This window comes from Haemaphysalis longicornis, unplaced genomic scaffold (genome assembly GCF_048455015.1).
Source record: "Haemaphysalis longicornis isolate Haplotype H1 unplaced genomic scaffold, Haemaphysalis longicornis Haplotype H1 scaffold_1, whole genome shotgun sequence".
Taxonomy (NCBI): domain Eukaryota; kingdom Metazoa; phylum Arthropoda; class Arachnida; order Ixodida; family Ixodidae; genus Haemaphysalis; species Haemaphysalis longicornis.
The window spans coordinates 295653713-295671893 of NW_027526203.1; the positions used below are offsets into that span (position 1 = coordinate 295653713).

At 45.6% G+C, this 18181-nt stretch overlaps 1 protein-coding gene across 10 annotated transcripts in view; it reads right to left on the reverse strand.

Annotated features, from left to right (window-relative positions):
* LOC144148417 (uncharacterized) overlaps nucleotides 1-18181 on the reverse strand; it is a 203713-nt gene that overhangs the window by 155346 nt on the left and 30186 nt on the right. For all 10 annotated transcript variants that reach the window (XM_077680008.1, XM_077679998.1, XM_077680004.1 and 7 more), the window contains exons 7-17: nucleotides 17309-17407; nucleotides 14184-14282; nucleotides 13815-13913; nucleotides 12918-13115; nucleotides 12658-12855; nucleotides 12371-12568; nucleotides 12183-12281; nucleotides 11202-11304; nucleotides 6849-7042; nucleotides 1489-1686; nucleotides 444-542 (exon numbers count right to left, since the gene is read on the reverse strand). In XM_077680008.1, coding sequence (XP_077536134.1) covers nucleotides 444-542; nucleotides 1489-1686; nucleotides 6849-7042; nucleotides 11202-11304; nucleotides 12183-12281; nucleotides 12371-12568; nucleotides 12658-12855; nucleotides 12918-13115; nucleotides 13815-13913; nucleotides 14184-14282; nucleotides 17309-17407 — 1584 coding nt within the window. The remainder of the gene's footprint in view (nucleotides 1-443; nucleotides 543-1488; nucleotides 1687-6848; nucleotides 7043-11201; nucleotides 11305-12182; nucleotides 12282-12370; nucleotides 12569-12657; nucleotides 12856-12917; nucleotides 13116-13814; nucleotides 13914-14183; nucleotides 14283-17308; nucleotides 17408-18181) is intronic.

Below are 18181 nucleotides of genomic sequence, written 5' to 3' on the forward strand. Positions count from 1 at the left end.
TTACAGCACATTTGTGTGGATACAACTTGCACACAGTCTGTTTTGTAATAAAGCCTCTGCTCACCTGCTCCTTTTTTTAATAAAACCCCATAACTGCCCTCACAAAGATTGTACCGCTCACCACACTGTACTGTTTGTTGCAATGTCTACCAAATATACCTATATATATGCTGGCGTACAAATGCGAGTCTGAAACCTTTGGCCTCCTGCTAAGTATCATCTTTGACCCTATTTGGTTCTGCACACTTGACAACAGTACAACACGCTAACAAGGACTAAACCCTGAAGATCAGCTGTTATGTGTCCAGGATAAGGCAACCATTGTGAATGAGTGCTAAAGCCTTAAAGGTGCACAGCCAGGTGGCCACTCTACCAATTGTTCAATCGCCCACTGAGGGCAGCTCCAAAGCACAGCACCCCTGCAAAAAGGACAACAGACTCACGTTGGTGATGGCGTTGGGTGCTGCTCTGTGCTCAAGCAGCAGGTTGATGATCAGCGTGTGCCCTTGCTGCGCAGCCTGATGCAGTGGTGTGTAGCCGTGCTGCTCGGAAGAAAAACAAACATTCACTTAGCCTCAGGCTGTCACAGCAAGCCTCTGAAGTGAATAAAAACAGACGCCCAAAGCATTCGGAGCACTAATCACGCAGGTCAGCACCTATTCGCACTTGACTGAAGCCCCTGACTACAGCCACAAGTGACCACTAGGCAGTGCAAGGGCAAAATCCCCACAAGGGAGAACTGGTACAATGAAATGAAGTTAGCATCCATCACTTTTTATTTTAACAATTTCTGAGCACAGTCATCAATCCTACTAAGAACATTGTTCCATGCTCCTTTGAAAGCCAAAACTACTTCAGGGGTACACAGGTTGCACTGCATCTTTCAAGCTGAATGAAAGATACACCTTTAAGGCCCAATTTATATTGCTTTATTGCTATCATAAACCTCTCGACTGCATAAGATCTTCAGAGCCAACCGGAAGCTTTGAACCATACACCCATGCTCCATCTAACAACAGCGGCTACTGACATACTATCACACAATGAACACGCACTAGATGGCTGTGCATGGCCTTTTGGCCTAGCTGTTTCTTTTTTCTATCTCATTTTTTGCCCAACACGTTAGGATTACTGTACAATCGCAACTTGCATCAACGTGACTAAGTTTGAAAGACCTTTATAACCAGACACCAAAATCTGCTGGTCCACACCCTTTCCGCTGTCTCGCAATGGCTCCCCAACGCACTCCTGATGTGATGGGGATCCAGTGGGGTTTGCTCAAAAAGATGTCTACATTGTTGACTTCATTTCTCGAAACCGTGACAGTGGTTTGACTTAGGGTAAGGAGTTACTGACACCTACCTAAACTTTCACTCGGATAGATAGACAAGCAGCTCCAGCATAATTTAAATGTTCAAAACAAGGAAACCAACTTTTTGGACAAAAAAAACAATTCACTTGCCATGGGAGAGACCAAAGGCCACTTACCGACGTCGTGGCATTAACGTTGGCCCCTTGACGCAACAGAAAACGGATCATGTTAGTCTGGCCAAAATGGCAAGCCACGTGCAGTGGAGTGTAGCCAGCCTTGGTCGTCGGATCAAGGGAGGCCCCATGCTTAGCCAGAATAGTTGCCACTTCCACCCTGTCCTCTTGAGCGCACAGGTGCATGGGTGTCAGCCCATTCTGCGAGCACACAACAGGCAAAGCAGAGCAGGATCAAAGCTGCTGCCATCACAATGGCAGTCTGGCCAGGCTGGCATTACCGACACCATCGGGGGCTATCCCCCTTGCTACTATAACCGGGCTACACATCCAAAATGTTTTATGGCCCCCTATTTTCCCCAATAAGGCACGGCTGTTTCCTTAAAATTTAGACTGGTTCAGCTTTTATGTGACTTTTAACGCAAGTGGGCTACAATTAAAGGCCAACTGCACTCAAATTTCACCTCGACCAAATTTATTTTTAATGTGTAGCAAGTACCACCAAATCAGATGGGACACGAGTGGTAGCCCTATGAAACGCCTCGTTAATCAGTCAGAAGCGCTTAAAAAAGCGCCGCGGACCACGCTGCACCTGCCAGTGGATCGCGTAAACAGCCATGGCGCGCCTGTGACGCTCCAGCCGTTTGGGGCTTCTTCCTCTGGCCAGCCACGCAGCTGGAGAACCGGTCGAGCTCTGCTGCGAACGCTTCGCTCATTTGCTGCCCCAAGCGCGCGTAGAGCTTGCGCACAGGCTTGCTCTCAAGCTGCTGACTGTCCAGCCGCTCGCTGGACGGCTGCAACATCCCTTTAATGGCCGCGCTCCCCTCGATTTCGGTTTAAAAATCACTGATTTTTGCTGACCGCTTGCGGCGTCCACGCGTGTATTTCAGCTGTTGTATTTTGCATCTTGCTTTCTTTCTAGGCAGATTATACGGAAATAGCGTTTTCAAGAGGCCGAAATTTTGAGTGCAGTTGGCCTTTAAGGCAATAATCATTAAACCTAGATGAACTATTTCACCTCTAGAAGGCCATGTGTAGCCAGTAACTCCCACGGGAAAAGGACAAAGCAATAGTAGTCCTTTTATCATGTCGTTAACCTAACCAGAAAACCTGCTGTCCTCCCACAGCATGCGTAGCCCGCTGATACGATGGAAAACACATCAAAATGAGTTAGCAGCACTAGTTCTGTAACACACCCTTCTGTAGGAGCTCAAACAACCAATTCAGGAAGCAGAGGAAGCAAACAAGAGCCTTGTCTCACAAGGGAACCACCACATTGCCTCGCTACCGTTCCACTGAGAATGTATGTCTACAGCAAGATAAATAGCCCACCCAAAAACAGCAGTAAATCTAGTGAAAATGAGAAGCTGGGCTATTATTCAGTCAGAAATCAGGACATTATTTCAGGAAAACATATTTTACGGCAAGTTGGCACGCCACTTCTAAAAAGCTGGAGCCAAAGCCCATGATGACAAAGAAAGAGGACAAAAGGATGAGTGCTTGTCCTCTTTCTTGTCCTCTCTTTTCGTCATTGTGGACTTTGCGCTGTAGCTTTTTAAAAATCGGAAAACGTTGAAGGTGTATGCAAAAAAAAAAAAAAAAAGGAAGTTCACACCAAACTCCAGAGTAAATTATCTTTTGGATCAGTCGAGATTTTACGGTAGTTCTTTGGGCTATCTCTAGCTTGTGAATGCTAAAAAAGAAATGTTCAAAAGCTAGTCAAAAGCTCTAAATATCAGAAATGTGACAGCTGCTTGTTACTCCTTAACAGTGTAAACAGCTACGGCATGGAGGCAGGAACAGCTCGGGACAGGCCATGATGATTCAATGCGCAATTCCAGAAGTGACACCTTAACACCTCCCTGCCCACGCCTATTCAAATTGATAGTACATTATCGACGCTTTCAAGTTCAAATTTTGACGTTTTCCCATTTGAATTTGGCGCTTTCCGAGTACACTACGAGAGCTGACTCCATCTACTGAGTAGTAAAAACACTTAGATCCTCTTTGGTTTTTTTATGCCTAACGAAACCGAAACTTGAACACAGTATTAATATTCGTTCACCCCGAATACTTCGAAATATCAGAAATTTTAAATTCGAGTCAAAGCAAATTCGAATACTGTAATATTCGTTACTGTAATATTAAAGCCCCGCCGGTGTCATGTGACGGGCGCTCGGATGATATCGAGACGGTGTTGACATTGCATGCTACAGCGCCACGGAAACACCACACTTTTAGTGATTTGGACGATTCTACATGTGACTTTTTGGATGACATTAGGAGCACTGAGTTCGAGAATAACTTTTCATAATCGGATTTCATCACCGAAAGCAACACTGCGCCAACCAGCCCAGAACCTGATACCCCTGTTGAACCCAAGCCACAGAAAATGCCAAAGTATCGAAACTGTGAATTGTGCTAAGAACAAAAATGAGTGAAGCAGAAAACCAATGTTTTCTGCGATGCATGTGTGGCCAAACTATATTTTGAGGAACTGCTTTGCACAGTGGCACGAAACCCACTACATAGTGCAATGTTTTCTGCGATGCATGTGTGGCCAAACTGTTTTGAGGAACTGCTTTGCACAGTGGCACGAAACCGACTAGTGCTAACACTTTTTTTTTGTCAGTCAAGAAATTTTACAGTTAGGCGTTCGATATTTGCAGCAGTTTTGCACTGATAGTATATGTATAAAATGTATATCTTAAATTTTTTGTGTATTTTTACCCACAGGGCTAATTTTTAGTCTCCTCTCTGCATTAAAGTCATTCATTCATTCCTGTGTATTTTTTCTTTGTGGGGCAACACCAACGTTTTTGCTTTTTTTTGTGTGTGTTTGTCCCAAAACTTTCCTGTGCAGCTTTTTTTCAAATAAATACTTGCTTGAAACAATTACCACTGCAAAGCAAATTTACTCTCGATACCATACACTTACATGTTGCCTACTTTTTGCGACCCCGAATAAAATGTTTGCTAGACTACCAAAATCCCTGCTTTTCCTCCGGTGGGCAGGGAAGTGTTAACTCTTTCGCTACCGCGCCTATCAAAATCGATCAATTTGATCGATACTTTTGGGAGCGCCTTTTCATAGCGTTCCAGGCGTTTCTCGAACAAGTAAAGCTGTTCGGAGTTCGATCAGAAAATGGCCTTTCAAAATCAGTTTTGTTTTCATTTTTGCAACGGAAACGTGATTTTTGACACGCTTTTGAATCACCTGGGTGTGGAAAAGGGCCGTGGTCATCGCGCGTCATGGCTACCAACGAAGAATGCGTGCAACTCGTAATTACTCTGCACCAGCGCTTGTTTTTTGTTATCAGGGCGTGAATGGGGAACTAGCAAACGATTTTCAATCGTAAGGTTCGCGCTCTGACAGTAATAATCCCAGAAATCGGCTGAAAATGTCAAGCAGTGCCTGGTTGCAAAGCTACTTTATGATTTTAGGCAGTTTTATTGCCTTTGCGCACGTTGTTCTATGTACTGTGGTAGTTCTACTTACCCGGGCAGGACCATTCTCAAACAGTTTTACAACAGTTTCAGTTTCGTTTCTGCATCGTGAAATTCATATTTAGCGCTACTACGCAGTTACCCAACTTCAAGGCTACCTGCCATGGCGCCTGAAGCGTCCGCGACTGATCCTCGAACAAAGCACGGCGCTCCTGATTTCCCCCCACCCTAACCTGATTTCTGCGATAAGAACTTCAGATGCAAGTCAAAAGGTCACACCCAGTCGCCAGATATCTGTTCCGCCAAGGACAGCGCTTCAAACCGGCCTTACACTGCCAGCTGTTCGCCTTCCAGTTTCGTTTCCATGCGAGGGTATATCCGGGTGTCTAATGTTGCTGCTTAGTTGAACTGTCTATTTGGACGGAGTCTCTGATAAGTTTTTCTACTGTTTCATTTGAAAAATGTTAGGTGGCGCTGCAATAGAGGAGGCTCGTTGTGCCGATCTTTTTTATCGCGCAACTGCTACTCGGCCAAAGACCGCAGGGCACGATTCTGGCGCATAGTACCTCATTTTTGCGAGCAAGGCTACAATTGCGAGTAAGAAGATGATAATAAAGCTCAGCTTTATGTTTTGAGAGATAACTGACCGTGAACGACAACAAGCATCAGCCACGGCGTTCCGTTTTCAACTTCATGCATGTTTTTTTCCGCATCGCGTGCTTGTCCCAAATATTGTGCTCGCTGTAAATGCAAAGTCAGCCATTGAAAAGATGTTTTTACGTTATGTGGGGGCAAATTGGTGCCTCTGATAATGACAAACACCCAGATTTATTCCAGGAAACCACCCGAAATTGCACATTTTGAATTAGAGGTTGGGCTTCACCGCATGACACGAGCACCGTGCATGCTAACATTTTTTTTTTATATCTGACAAACTGTTCCGCGCAAGTCGGCATTTTTTCTAGGGCGAGTTTTTGAAATGTTTTCCTACAAAATGTATATTCTAATTTTTTTCTACTAACGGTGGTTTGATATACACAACTCATTTTTTATTATTTTTTTTTGGCAACTTGACAAAAATTTTGGTTTTGATATTTTTTTTACAACTATGATATATAAAAGCCTTTAAAAAACTGGTATTATGGGAAATGCCGTTAAATAATCTGCGTTTTGTGCTCCTGCAATTAGTGCCTAACCAATTTTTTAGCAGGAAAAAAAATGTTTTCTTGGACCCCTAAAATTAGTCAATTTTCCGGCGGTAGTGAAAGAGTTAAGAGGACTTCTCTACAATTAAGTTTTATGGGCCTCTGTGATTAAAAGTGCTCCAACCTATCCTGCTAGTAAACAAGAAGATGGCCATTCTGATCAATTTTAAGACAGTCTCATATTCTCTGCAGCTCCCCAATGCAGCCCTCATTGTTGGATATCACAAAATATACCCCCTTGCAAAACGAATTTCCAGCGTTTGTGTTTGAGCCACCTCTCTGGCATTTCCTACCCAGTGGCGGTCCATGTCCATCCAATCAGCAATTTTGAAGAACATGGCGAGCTTTGTACAGTACAAAACACACTCGTTTGCCTACTGTTCTTCAGAACTGCCCACATTCAAGCTCTACTGCCTTAGTCTGGCAACACTGTTTTCAAAGAAATTTCAGACTCTTGGGGATTTACGCTCTAAAGCTACACCTGGACTAACTGTTGCGCCATAGTGGAGGGCTACAAATTAATTCAGACCACCCGGGAATCTTCAACATGCACCAAAAACTGGCCACTTGGGCGTTTTAGCCCCTCGCCTTGCTTTCATAGAAACTGAATTTGTTACCTGTACTTGTACCCCATTCTTCTGCCACACTAAACGCTCCTAAAACCAGGCCCGCTACGTGTATCCACACGGGAGGCGGGCAGCCCGCGCGCACCTTGGCCTTGGCGTCACAGTCCGCACCATGCTCGACTAGCAGGGCAGCCAGGTCGGCATGGCCTTCTTGAGCGGCCAAGTGCAGAGGTGTGAAGCCCGCCCGTGATTCAGCTCCCGGCTTGGCTCCGTACTCCAACAGGCTGCTGGCTATGTCCATCTGGTCCTTCCGAGCGGCCACGTGAAGTGGCGTGTACCCTGCAGCGTTCCAGAGAGGAAAAAACACGAGCGGTGGCAGTCACATCAGGGGACCCGCAAATCACCCACCCGTGCAGCACCACACGTGCGATTGACGGTTGCCGCGGGCATTCTGACGACAGGCATCATGGTTGTTGAGCCACATGGTTAGCGAAGACCTTCAGTTAGTGAGGAAAAAAAACGGAAACAAGTAGCTGGAGCAACAGCGTTTCTTGTTACCAGTGTAAAAGGTCGTTTATATTCACTGTCCTTTTTTCCGTAGTTCTGCACTTTCTGCCCATAGAAAAGCCCATGGCCAGCAAAGAAAGATAAAAAAATAAAAGCCAGGATTCCAGGCAAAAGCACAATAGTAGTTACATGAAATTGAAAGTGAAGGGGCTTGTTGGTGCATACGACTTAAGGGTAAAAGACCATTACCACTGAGACAAGGGCATAAAAGGGAGCACAAACAAGGCTATCAGATTACAGAGCTACATGTATGTACTGCTAGGTGAGGAGTAAGGTAATGGTGCATATATGATGAACAGAAAACACACCATACAAGCCTAAGCAAGAATGCTCGACTCTATAGGTTCCGTGCACTGGTGTTTCGAGCACAACCGCAGTGCCGCCAAACAGTGGTGACGTCTAAAATCGGATGTTGGTCAGCCCGGAGGAGCTGTGGTATAAGGCAGAGATTTCGCAGTCATTGCGAAAAATTCATGCTTGATGTGTGTACTGCTGGGTCTACGGCTTTCGCAACATTCTTTTAAAATGCCGCGAGCCGGCTGCCGAAAAAATAATTTTTTTCGCTTCCCTTGAAATTAAGTGGAACGGCGACAGCGATGAATCCACACAGAGCAACGTGCAATGTAAACAACAACGATTGACTTCTGGCCATAAACGTTTGTTTTGCTCTTTTGTGTGAACGCGGTTTATACTCGGGGATCTTGTTTCTGTGCACGCCTGCTATCTTTGGTGGGAACCTGCGACAGCCGGTGCTTGCCAAAACGTGCATGTGCAACGGGAATTTCCACGTGAATAAAAATAGTGCACCAGCATACCCCCCAGCAATCTTCCTTGCGTGCTACGGGATATGAGGTGGAGCAAAGGTTGACACGAAGCTGCAGGGCTCCCCAGGCAACCACAGCAGGCTGAACAAATGGGTCATAAACATGCACATCACCTTGGAGAAGTGATGGTGTCTGGCTTTTTTTTTTTTCTTTTGTCACTAAGCATATTCCTACCCCAGCAGTCTATTATTACGTTTCGCTTATGTTTTAGCAATCTATATGCTTGATTCCTGTTATGTATTAGGGTGCTCGTTGCTGCTTACCCCTTTCTACGTGTATGTGCGGAGCCCCTGCCCGTGCGGCAGCCGTGGCTGCTTCGACGCAGATATCGCGGCCAACTCCATACGACTAACATTTTGTTGAATCAGACAGAAGGAACACCACACTAATGCTGGCACTGAAAGTGGGCAGTAGCTGCCCGGTGTTCACATCTATGAGTTGAAGATACAGCAACTGCATCAGCATGTTTACAGGAGCCGTGGCACCCAGCCTTGCACGTGCGGCTTGCCCCGACTATGTCGCTTGGATTCGCGAAAATCTTAATAAGATGCACTGATGCGTGAGCTGCGTGTTTACAACACAACTCACAACTATTCATGGTACCCGCCTTTAACTAAAAGTTGCAGCCCACACCTGTTCTGTGCCCACACCATTGCTAAAAACATCGGATGGCTCCGTTGCGCTCACTAGCTCCTCCCAAAAGCAGTAAACATTGTTTGCGGCGTGTGGCTGGTGACCACGTTTTCCAGTTTTCTTGCATAAAACCTTCCAATATTTCGCATCTCTCTAAAACCATTAAAACGAGTGCGATGGGTCAAGTAATCACTCATCGCACCATAGCGCGGGCTGTGCAGGGACAGCACGCTGGCGATGTCAACATCGGTCTAATGCAGGGGTGGCTGGAGGTGGCACTAGTTGTTCAGGTGCCGGTGTTGCCGCCATACCAGCGCACGGAGCCTATAACCCACGCTCCCACCAGCCTCAGTGCAATCAAAGGCATATGCACCTCCACTTTGTCTGACATAAAAATATCAAATGATCTCCAACATGCGATAGCTTTGACTGACAGTGCATTCGTTGCTGACTTCCAACTGACCAAATGGCTGCTTGCAATACCCCTTCCAAGGAATTGACATGTTTGTGTAAATGACTAGTGGCACATTGGTCAGTTAGGCCAATGTAAAAACAACTCCCCGACAGGAGACAGTAATAGATCATGCATTTTAAGGCCTCCTCTTTGTACCTTCCTTGCTGATGTGGAGAAGAAAAAATAACCAACAAATCTGCCTTGGTGGCTTTCTTTTTAATTCAACAAGAAATGTAACAAGTGCATAAATTATAAGAGATTTATTGCTTGAAGGGCACAGGTGAAGCAGCCTCAGCTTGCTGTGTGCATGTCCTCTCAGCTTGAATTTCACATAGCACTGATAGCAGGCTTTCTGCAACACTGGACTATCCAAAATGGAAGCCATGCATCAATCAGCGTACACACAAAAGCACTGAAGATTTTTCTAACTAACAGCTACAAGATCCTATTAAGGTTGCCTTCACACGTTTCTGCCAGGCACACAACAGCCACATAGCAGCCCTTTTCGACACAAGCCTCACTAAAGAGACCCTAACGGCCGCATAACATTTTACTCTCAGAGATCTTGCTTTTTGCAGTTCTTTTGGGTTTTTTCAACAACAAAGAGTGCTTTGTTTATGAATAAATGAAGAAAGCTGTAGTTTTGCTTTTGCTTTTCCATTTCCCTTATAGATTTTTTTTCTTGATGTAAATGAGCACATCACTAGCTGCGCTGTCTCGGTCTTCAAGCAAGGTTTTGAGACTGGAATAGTCTTCCGTTTTGCTTTCTCCTTTCCTTTGAGGGCGGAAGACCTTGTCCCCATCTCAATGGTCTTTTGTTACTTTTATAACACATAGAAAGATATTATGATTCAGGACTCTCAAATCATGCAAAGTGGAATATAATTGCAGTGGTGTTTGTTCATTCCAACATGATCTTATGCTCATTTACGCCAGTACATAGTAAGGCATCCATGGAGTTGTGCCGAGACCGAGCTAATGCTGTCGGAAAGGGCCGACCTTTTTAAGAAGGTGGGGTGAGATATCCAAATACATCAAAGAGAAATGTATCCATTGATTGATTGAATGATTTTAGGGTTTAACGCGCCGATGTAACGCAGGCGATGAGGCGCGCCATAGTGGAGGGCTCCGGATTAATTCTGACCACCTGGGGATCTTTAACGTGCGCCGAAATCTCATACACACAGGCTTTTTTGCTTTTCGCCTCCATCAGACAAGCAGCCGCCACAGCCGGGAATTGAACCTGCAACCTCGTGCAGAAATGAATCCATATTTCGCACTTTCAGCACATATATCCTAATCCCAAGTGCATTTTTGGGTATCTCTGACCAGTCCTGCAAAAAGCTCCGATATCTCAGAAGTTATTTGTAGTCTTCTATGCATAGTCCTTCCCAACTTTTTCCGTTGCTTAGCATTTTTGCTTGTGCCATCATGCTGCTCACTCTTTTCGCCACGTACGCATGTGACCGTTCTTTTCTTTCCTCCTTGCCTAGAAGTGTTTATGTGTCACTTAGTGGCTATCAAAAACACTCTCGCACATTGTTTGCATCTCTACGAGTTAGTCCTTTCTCCAGCCCTGTGTTATTCGTTTAAGCTAAAAGTGAAACCTCTCTCTGAATGCTAAAACGCTAGTTCACTAACAGTTCTACTTTGCCCAGTTGACATTAGGGCATATCTACATAAAGGAGCTGTCCTAAACCTTCTACAGGCAAGTTTCATAAAAGGGACACGGCATTAAATTTGGCGTAATCCCTCAAAGCTAGACGCAAGACACTATTTTTGTATGTAGTAATCTCACCCCAAATATCTGCAGGCAACTTCTTTTCAACATGGGCTCCACTAGTAAAAAAGAAACAAGGAAACTACTCATGCATGTATTTTATTCAAAAACTAGCATCCATGGCCCAGCCAATGAATAAGTGTATTTGTCTATTTTTATTTTTTTTTATCAAAGCATGCATTCCGACCCGCAAGTATTACACTGCAGTGTGTCTACATGCTAACAAGCAATGCAACAAACCATTTCGTGCTGCTGAGTGCGGTGAGGCGCCTTTCTCCAAGAGCAACAGGGCCACATTTACGTGGTCATAATGCGCTGCCACATGCAGAGGTGTCACTCCGTTCTGAAAAAAGAATTCCCCACCACCACGGGTCAGCAAGAAACATTACTGTGGTAAGACGTTACTGAAAAGAAGCCACATCCCACTATTACAATGAGCTACATATTTACTTCACCAAAGAATTGCGACAAATGTGACACCAGAAACACACAGAATAACCGAAGCTGTGTAGACACACAGTATAACGCAGTGAAATTCCCAACACACAATTTATACGCACTACACACAGTAGAACCCCTTTACACATTCCAAGTTATTGTTTACCTGACAATAACGTTCTGAAAGCTCACTCCTCTTGTTAATTAGTACATGCTTCGATATGTTCTTCTAGAAATGAGCCTTTTTATTCTGGAACCCCTCGAAAACACATGAAAGAGGTCAACCCCTACTAACGCACACCCCGCACACACTCACATATATTGGCACCACACTCAGGCTGCTCTCTTGTCCTTTGTCTCATATCAATGTATATTTCCCTCTATTTGTATCGCATTGAAGCCCTCCTGATAGTCTAGAAGCAGATATTTTTCTCACACAACCTTCCACTCCTCAATCCTGCTGAGGAGGAGCATTCCTTCATCTGGCCTCTCCACCAAACACAAACCCTTGAAGGCAACAATTACGATACCGATGATGATGATGAAGGCAACAATTACGATACCGATGATGTTAAAGGTGATGTGGCTTTCATCCCTGTGATCAACAATCATGATGATGACAATGGCTCATGTGTACGCATGCATATGCATACGTACATCATGACTCATCGTCACCAGAGAAGCTTGTCTGTTACCCAAAATGTTTGCTTACTTGAAGCTTTACCGTACACGACAAACTTCCGACCTACAAAAGCAAGATGCCATTCGCCATCCCTTACACACCTTGCCCTGGGCATCCACAGGGGCGTCCTTCTGCAGCAACAGCTGGGCCACCTTCAGGTTGCCATACTTGGCCGCCAGGTGGAGGGGCGTGAACCCTTTCTGCAGCACAGACACGGACGGGGCAATGTTAGCCGGTACAGGCAAGTCAACGGAGCCGCGCTCCTTCTTCCAGGAAGGCGCACGCTCACCTTGGTTGGTGCTGCCAGGGCAGCTCCGTGGTCAAGCAGCAGGGCGGCCACTTCGTCCTGTCCCTCGCGAGCTGCCACGTGCAGGGGCGTGTACGCGTCCTTGGTGGGAGCATCCACTGCAGCCCCATGCTGCAGCAGCAGCCCCACCATGTCGGCGTTGCCCAGTCGCGAAGCTATGTGCAGGGCAGTCTGCAGCTCCTGCACGCCACCAGCACAGAAGAGCCCCTTCAACGGGCAGCCCCTATTGGGCACCGAGCGAGAGTGCCCCCGTGGCATCCTCCACCAACCCTGGCTTTGGCGTCCACGTGTGCCCCGTTGCGCAGCAGGATGCGGATGATGTCCGTCTGGTTGGCACGGGCAGCCAGGTGCAGGGGGGTCTCTCCCCGGACGGTGGGGATGTCCGGGTTGGCCCCGTGTTGGATCAGGTAGATGACAATGTTCATGCAGCCCATGAACGAGGCCACGTGCAGGGGTGTCAGCCCAGACTGCGTGTGAGGTCAGACACCGTCAGCACACGAGCAGCGAGGAACACGCTCGTGATGCTCACCTCCGTGGTGGCCTCGATGGAAGCACCGTGCTTCAGCAGCAGCTCCACCACCTTGATGCGGTTCTTTTTGCACGCTATGTGCAGGGGAGTGAAGCCATTCAGGGCCCGGGCGTTGGGATCAGCCCGCCGGTCCAGCAGCAGCTTGGCCACTCCGACGTGGCCACAGTGTGCAGCCACGTGCAGTGCAGTCAGGTAGTCCTAGAAGCACAACCGACCGCTGACAGGTTTGCTACACAGGCATCGAAACAGCCACGCTGGGTTTTTGGCTGTCTTCTGTCCCGGAACGAAAGACAACAGCGACTACTGCTTCGAAGCGAAAGGGCATGCTCCCCATTTTCCCTCAAAAAATCAAAGGCAGCTAAAGCTACTTCACACTGATGTTGGTTGTAACAGGTTGAACATTATTTTTCATTCCAGTTTGACCATCACTACATATCACGCTGCTTCACAACTGTACAATCAGACGCCCTTCTGGTTCACAAATTTAGTGAAACCAGCTGTTTTTCTGTATCTGTCTGCGCAAACATATGCAATGCTAAACATATCACTGCACTTTTGGAACACTTCACAGACAGTCCCTCTTCTTATTTCAGCTTTCAGCAAAAGACCAGCAAAAATGTCAAATTATGCTCATCTGGCCTGACTTTGGCAAATATTTTCCTTTCGGCAGTTGTGGCAAAATAAAGGCAAGAAGAAAAACCAAAATTTCCACATTTAAGTAGCCCAAGATAAACTATCATCTTTAAAAAGGCAAGAAGGTCAGAAGAGATATACGGTCTAGTTTGCAAACACCCACCCAACCTGCTCATCTTCTTTTTCCCTATGCTCCGTCCATTCACACTACTCTTCTGACACAAGGAGGTCAGCCAGTTAGTTACGCCGGGTGCCAGTACTTACAACAGTGACGTCATCTACTGGAGCCTTGTGGTAAAGCAAGATGCGGGCACTGTCTACATGGTCACCTTGCGATGCCATGTGCAGCGGAGCAAGTCCATTCTGCAAAAGGGCAACAGAAACGAAAGAGCTGAAGGTATTCCGACCCGCCAAACTGCCCTATTGCTGAACCTTCACTGGACACAATTGAGCTGCATGCCTCCCGGCAGCGGTGGTGCCAGCTGAGGCAACTTAATTTACATCATTTAACAAGCCTCACTTACTCGATGCCATCCCCATTTCAGGCTCTAACCCTCATGACCCATCTTCGAGGCCAATAACAGCACAATGTCTCACCAGCACCCAGTGCTGACACTGCCCAGCTGCTCTTACCTTGGTCTTGGCTGTGATGGGAGCATTCTTCTCAAGCAGTTGCTCAACCACCTGGTCATGGCCGCTACGAGCCGCACAGTGCAGCGGCGTGAGCCCATCCTGAGTTCAGAAAAAAAAAAAAAACGACACAATAAAAAACTGCCACTACTCTTCATACTGCCTTTTGGCTTATCAACATGTAGTAAAAATAAAATCTTACCAGAACATATGTTAACACTGAATTGGTGTTATTTGAAAACAAACGATAGCTGACTATAGCCCCACGTTTTCCAACTATGATATGCCAAGTGAAGGGCTCGCTTAGGTAAATAAATCAGATGGACTTTGTAAAAAAGTATGAACCAACCACCTCTCTTGTGACCCATGTCACTGCTTTCTGCCAGCTCTCTGAACCTATATTCTCAGCAACGTGCTTTATTTCTTGCCTTGTTTCAGTTCAAAACCTAGGCAGGCCGTGTAAAGTGGATTCTCAGATTCCATTCAGCAATATCCCACATGCTAGCATGATAACGTACATCTGATCTGATCTGCATTGTAGGTTCTTGCTGTTTAAAGCAACTTGACAGGCTATAAAGCTACTGTGGTGGCAGCTCTGTGTTCATTCAAATTATTTTGACAGCATTTAGCCTACTAAAACTTTTTAGCACACATGTCTTGCATGGCATCTCTATCCGGCAGCAGCCGTACCACTTTACACCCAGTGGGACCCTCTAGTGCGGCAGCCAATCCAACAAATGTCATCCTGAAATGCTGGCTCAGAAGGACTTCCAGTCAACCTGCGATGCTAGAAGCCTGGCCGACACAGAGGCATATACGATGCCTTCTGAGGCAGTGCAGGCCTGTCTGGACATGGCTCTTAAACAATTTCTTTTAATTTTTAAGTAAACTCTGTGAAACTTGTCAGTCATGCTGCTTTTTTTTTTCACTGATTTCAAATATGCCATTATTTTTTGAGTCAGTCAATTAGTTACCACAATAATTATAGATAATTAGTCATTTTTGGAGGAACAATAGACAGAGCAGTGTTAGTAATATTTATATTTTCTGATACTATTAACTTTGGTGAGTGCGATGAGACAATCAGTTTTTTGATGCGCCACTTGGAACTAATTTTACAGCTCATTAAACTTTGGTGTTTGAAATGGGCATTCGAAATGGTTCCTTGCCACTGGTGCCACCAAAGTTTAATGAGCTGTAAAATTAGTTCCAAGTGGCGCATCAAAAAACTGATTGTCTCATCGCACTCACCAGGGTTCATAGTATTGGAAAATATAAATATTACTAACACTGTTTTGTCTATTGTTCCTCCAAAAATGACTAATTATCTCTAATTATCTTAGTAACTAATTGACTGACTAAAAAAATAATGGCATATTTGAAATCAGTGGAAAAAAAGTAGCAAGACTGACAAGTCTCACAGAGTTAAGGAAGCTGTTTTAACAGGAGTGTCCCTTAAAGGAGCCATGAAGACAAAATACAAGTTTGGTTCATTAGAAAGACTGCTCTGTCCTGATAACAATGATACCGATTTCATCGCAAACTTCGAAAAAATGACGGAGATATTAAAGAAAACGTGTGGAGCATTGGCGACTCGCTAGCCAGTTTCCGGCAACTTTTCTATGACGTCACAGAATCTTGTTTGGGCGATTGACGGCGGCCGAGCTAATGAATCGCCAGGACACACGACTGGACAATTGTAGTGGGGCCACTAGTTGTGCTTGATCGAATCACTTGAATGCTAACGTGCACCTAACCCACTGAAAATTATGTTTTTAGTGCTGGCCCATATGACGTCACTCGCACCCATAACACGTCACTGTGGCGCGAAATTTGAAAGTTCCAAGTATTTCGTGCGTTTTTATCGGCTAAAAAACGTCTTCCGTGGCTGGAATGGAGCTGAGTGAGGTATACTGAAGCCTAGCTCTTTAAAGTTAAACAAAGTTGTATTTTGTCTTCATGAACCCTTTACGGGACCACGGAAGACTTTCCATAAATGTTTTCACTTTTTCCTTTGCCCCTGTAAGCACTGCGAAAGCTATAAATATTGCCAGCAAAAAGCGGCACTGTGTGATTTGCTCGTCACAGCAGACACACCTTTCAGCTTCTCCATTGCTTTTGTTGCATTTCGTTTAGTGAGTGGCTTCCGAATGCGTTTATTGCTGCAACCGAAGGGAAGCAGGCCAACAGAAGTGGCACAGCTTTATCAATATCATTCGAGCACACAAACAAGGCCCACACTGAGGAGAGAAAAATCTCTTGATCGAGTTGCTCAGTTATCTGGAGGGCATAGACCAGTAATTTTCAGCTGAGGTACACCCAAGAGCAAAAGATTACGGATCACGAAAGCAGCAAATTTGGGATATTTCTCTGCCGCACCGCAGCCCAGGGTACTATGTGCCGTATTTTTCATTACTGCAGTAACTATACGACATCTCGCATGCCCACGGCAGTTGGTCGGGCTGCTACCGGAAGAGAAATAACCTAAAATTGCCATTTTCCCGGTCCGTAAACTTTTGATCGTGGCTGTACCTTGTGATACCCTATTCTATGTACTGGACGCACTTGTTGGCTGCGTTCTAAAGCATTTCAGATTTTCAAAAAAGTTGAATAAAGTGTTGCAGGGTCCCTTGAAGTCTCACAAGGCCTACCCCAGTGGTACAAACAACTACAGCACAATTACAGTAACAACTAGGTGAGCCAAAAAAAATGGATACTAAATACCAGCACTTTTAGGCCACTAATCAGACACTTCTCTCCATCTACAGGAAAGCAGCTTGCAACTACTGGTGCATTCATGACTTTTGTTTTAATCAGGATTCTCTACTCCCTGTTATTTATGTTCCAGAACAAAAATTTGACCTCCTTGACATCCCTTGCCCACAGTTGATGCTGCGGAACTACCGGGTGACTATCCAGTCCAGTGAAACCAAAGAAAACTGTTTGCACGTTGCGGTTACCATAGAAGAATCCTACTTTTACAACAAGAACCAACAGTATCTGATGCAATTCTGAGCCATAAAGAGCCCACTTCCCCACAGCACAGCCCAGAAAATCACCAGCCCTACCCCGTTCGTGCAGGCTCCACACACATGCGAGCATGCCGAGCTGACGCAGGCCCCACTCACCCTTGTGGAGGCATCCATCTTTGCCCCCTTTTCGAGCAGCAGCTTCACCATGTTGCTTTTTCCCCATTTTGCAGCCACATGTAACGGTGTTATCTGGTGCTGTGGACCAAATTCACAACAGTGAGTAACACTCCAATGAATACTGACCTCTTACCGAACCATTTTCATGTAACAGACTTCCATATTATGTTTTCTATTGGTTAAAGCTGTGTTCTCAATCTTCCGATTCAATTTCAAAGGAAGAGAAGTCAGCACTAGCTGCACAGTAAAAAAATTGTTTATAGTTCAGAACTCACACTAGAAACACGACAAGAACATGAAAGAGAAGTTAGCGCACTTTTTGATCCTGTCATCCGAAAATCACACTTGAAAGAGCAACTTTTCCATGACCGCACTAGGAGGCCACCTTGAAAGAGACAGCATCGGAGACCAGAATCCAGCCAGCTTAGAGCTGGCGCATTTGCTTCTGGATGTAAACGCATTTCTTTTTTCGCCCCATTTTAGGCTGCACCTTGCAACACGCTAGATTGTCACCTTTTGCGTTTCACGACTCGGATGCAATATAAAATGAGCCAGGACAGGTTACACGTTAGACCACATTGCTGATTTGCTTATATAATTACGAAACCTTTCATGCAACAACATGCTCTGGGCCATTGTTGGCTGAAGTTCAAAGGCTACACAGTCAATTCTCTGCAATAACAATCACTGCTGCAGTAAAGCAACTGCACAATAAAATAATAGCAAGCAGGGAGCATCTTTTCCCAGTTAAGCTGGTCAGCTGTCACGCGGTGCAGCCAGTTCAGCCCACGGCTTTGTGGTCACAATGACTGCGCGTGCTAGCCAAGCTGAATGTACATTTCTATGTGCCTA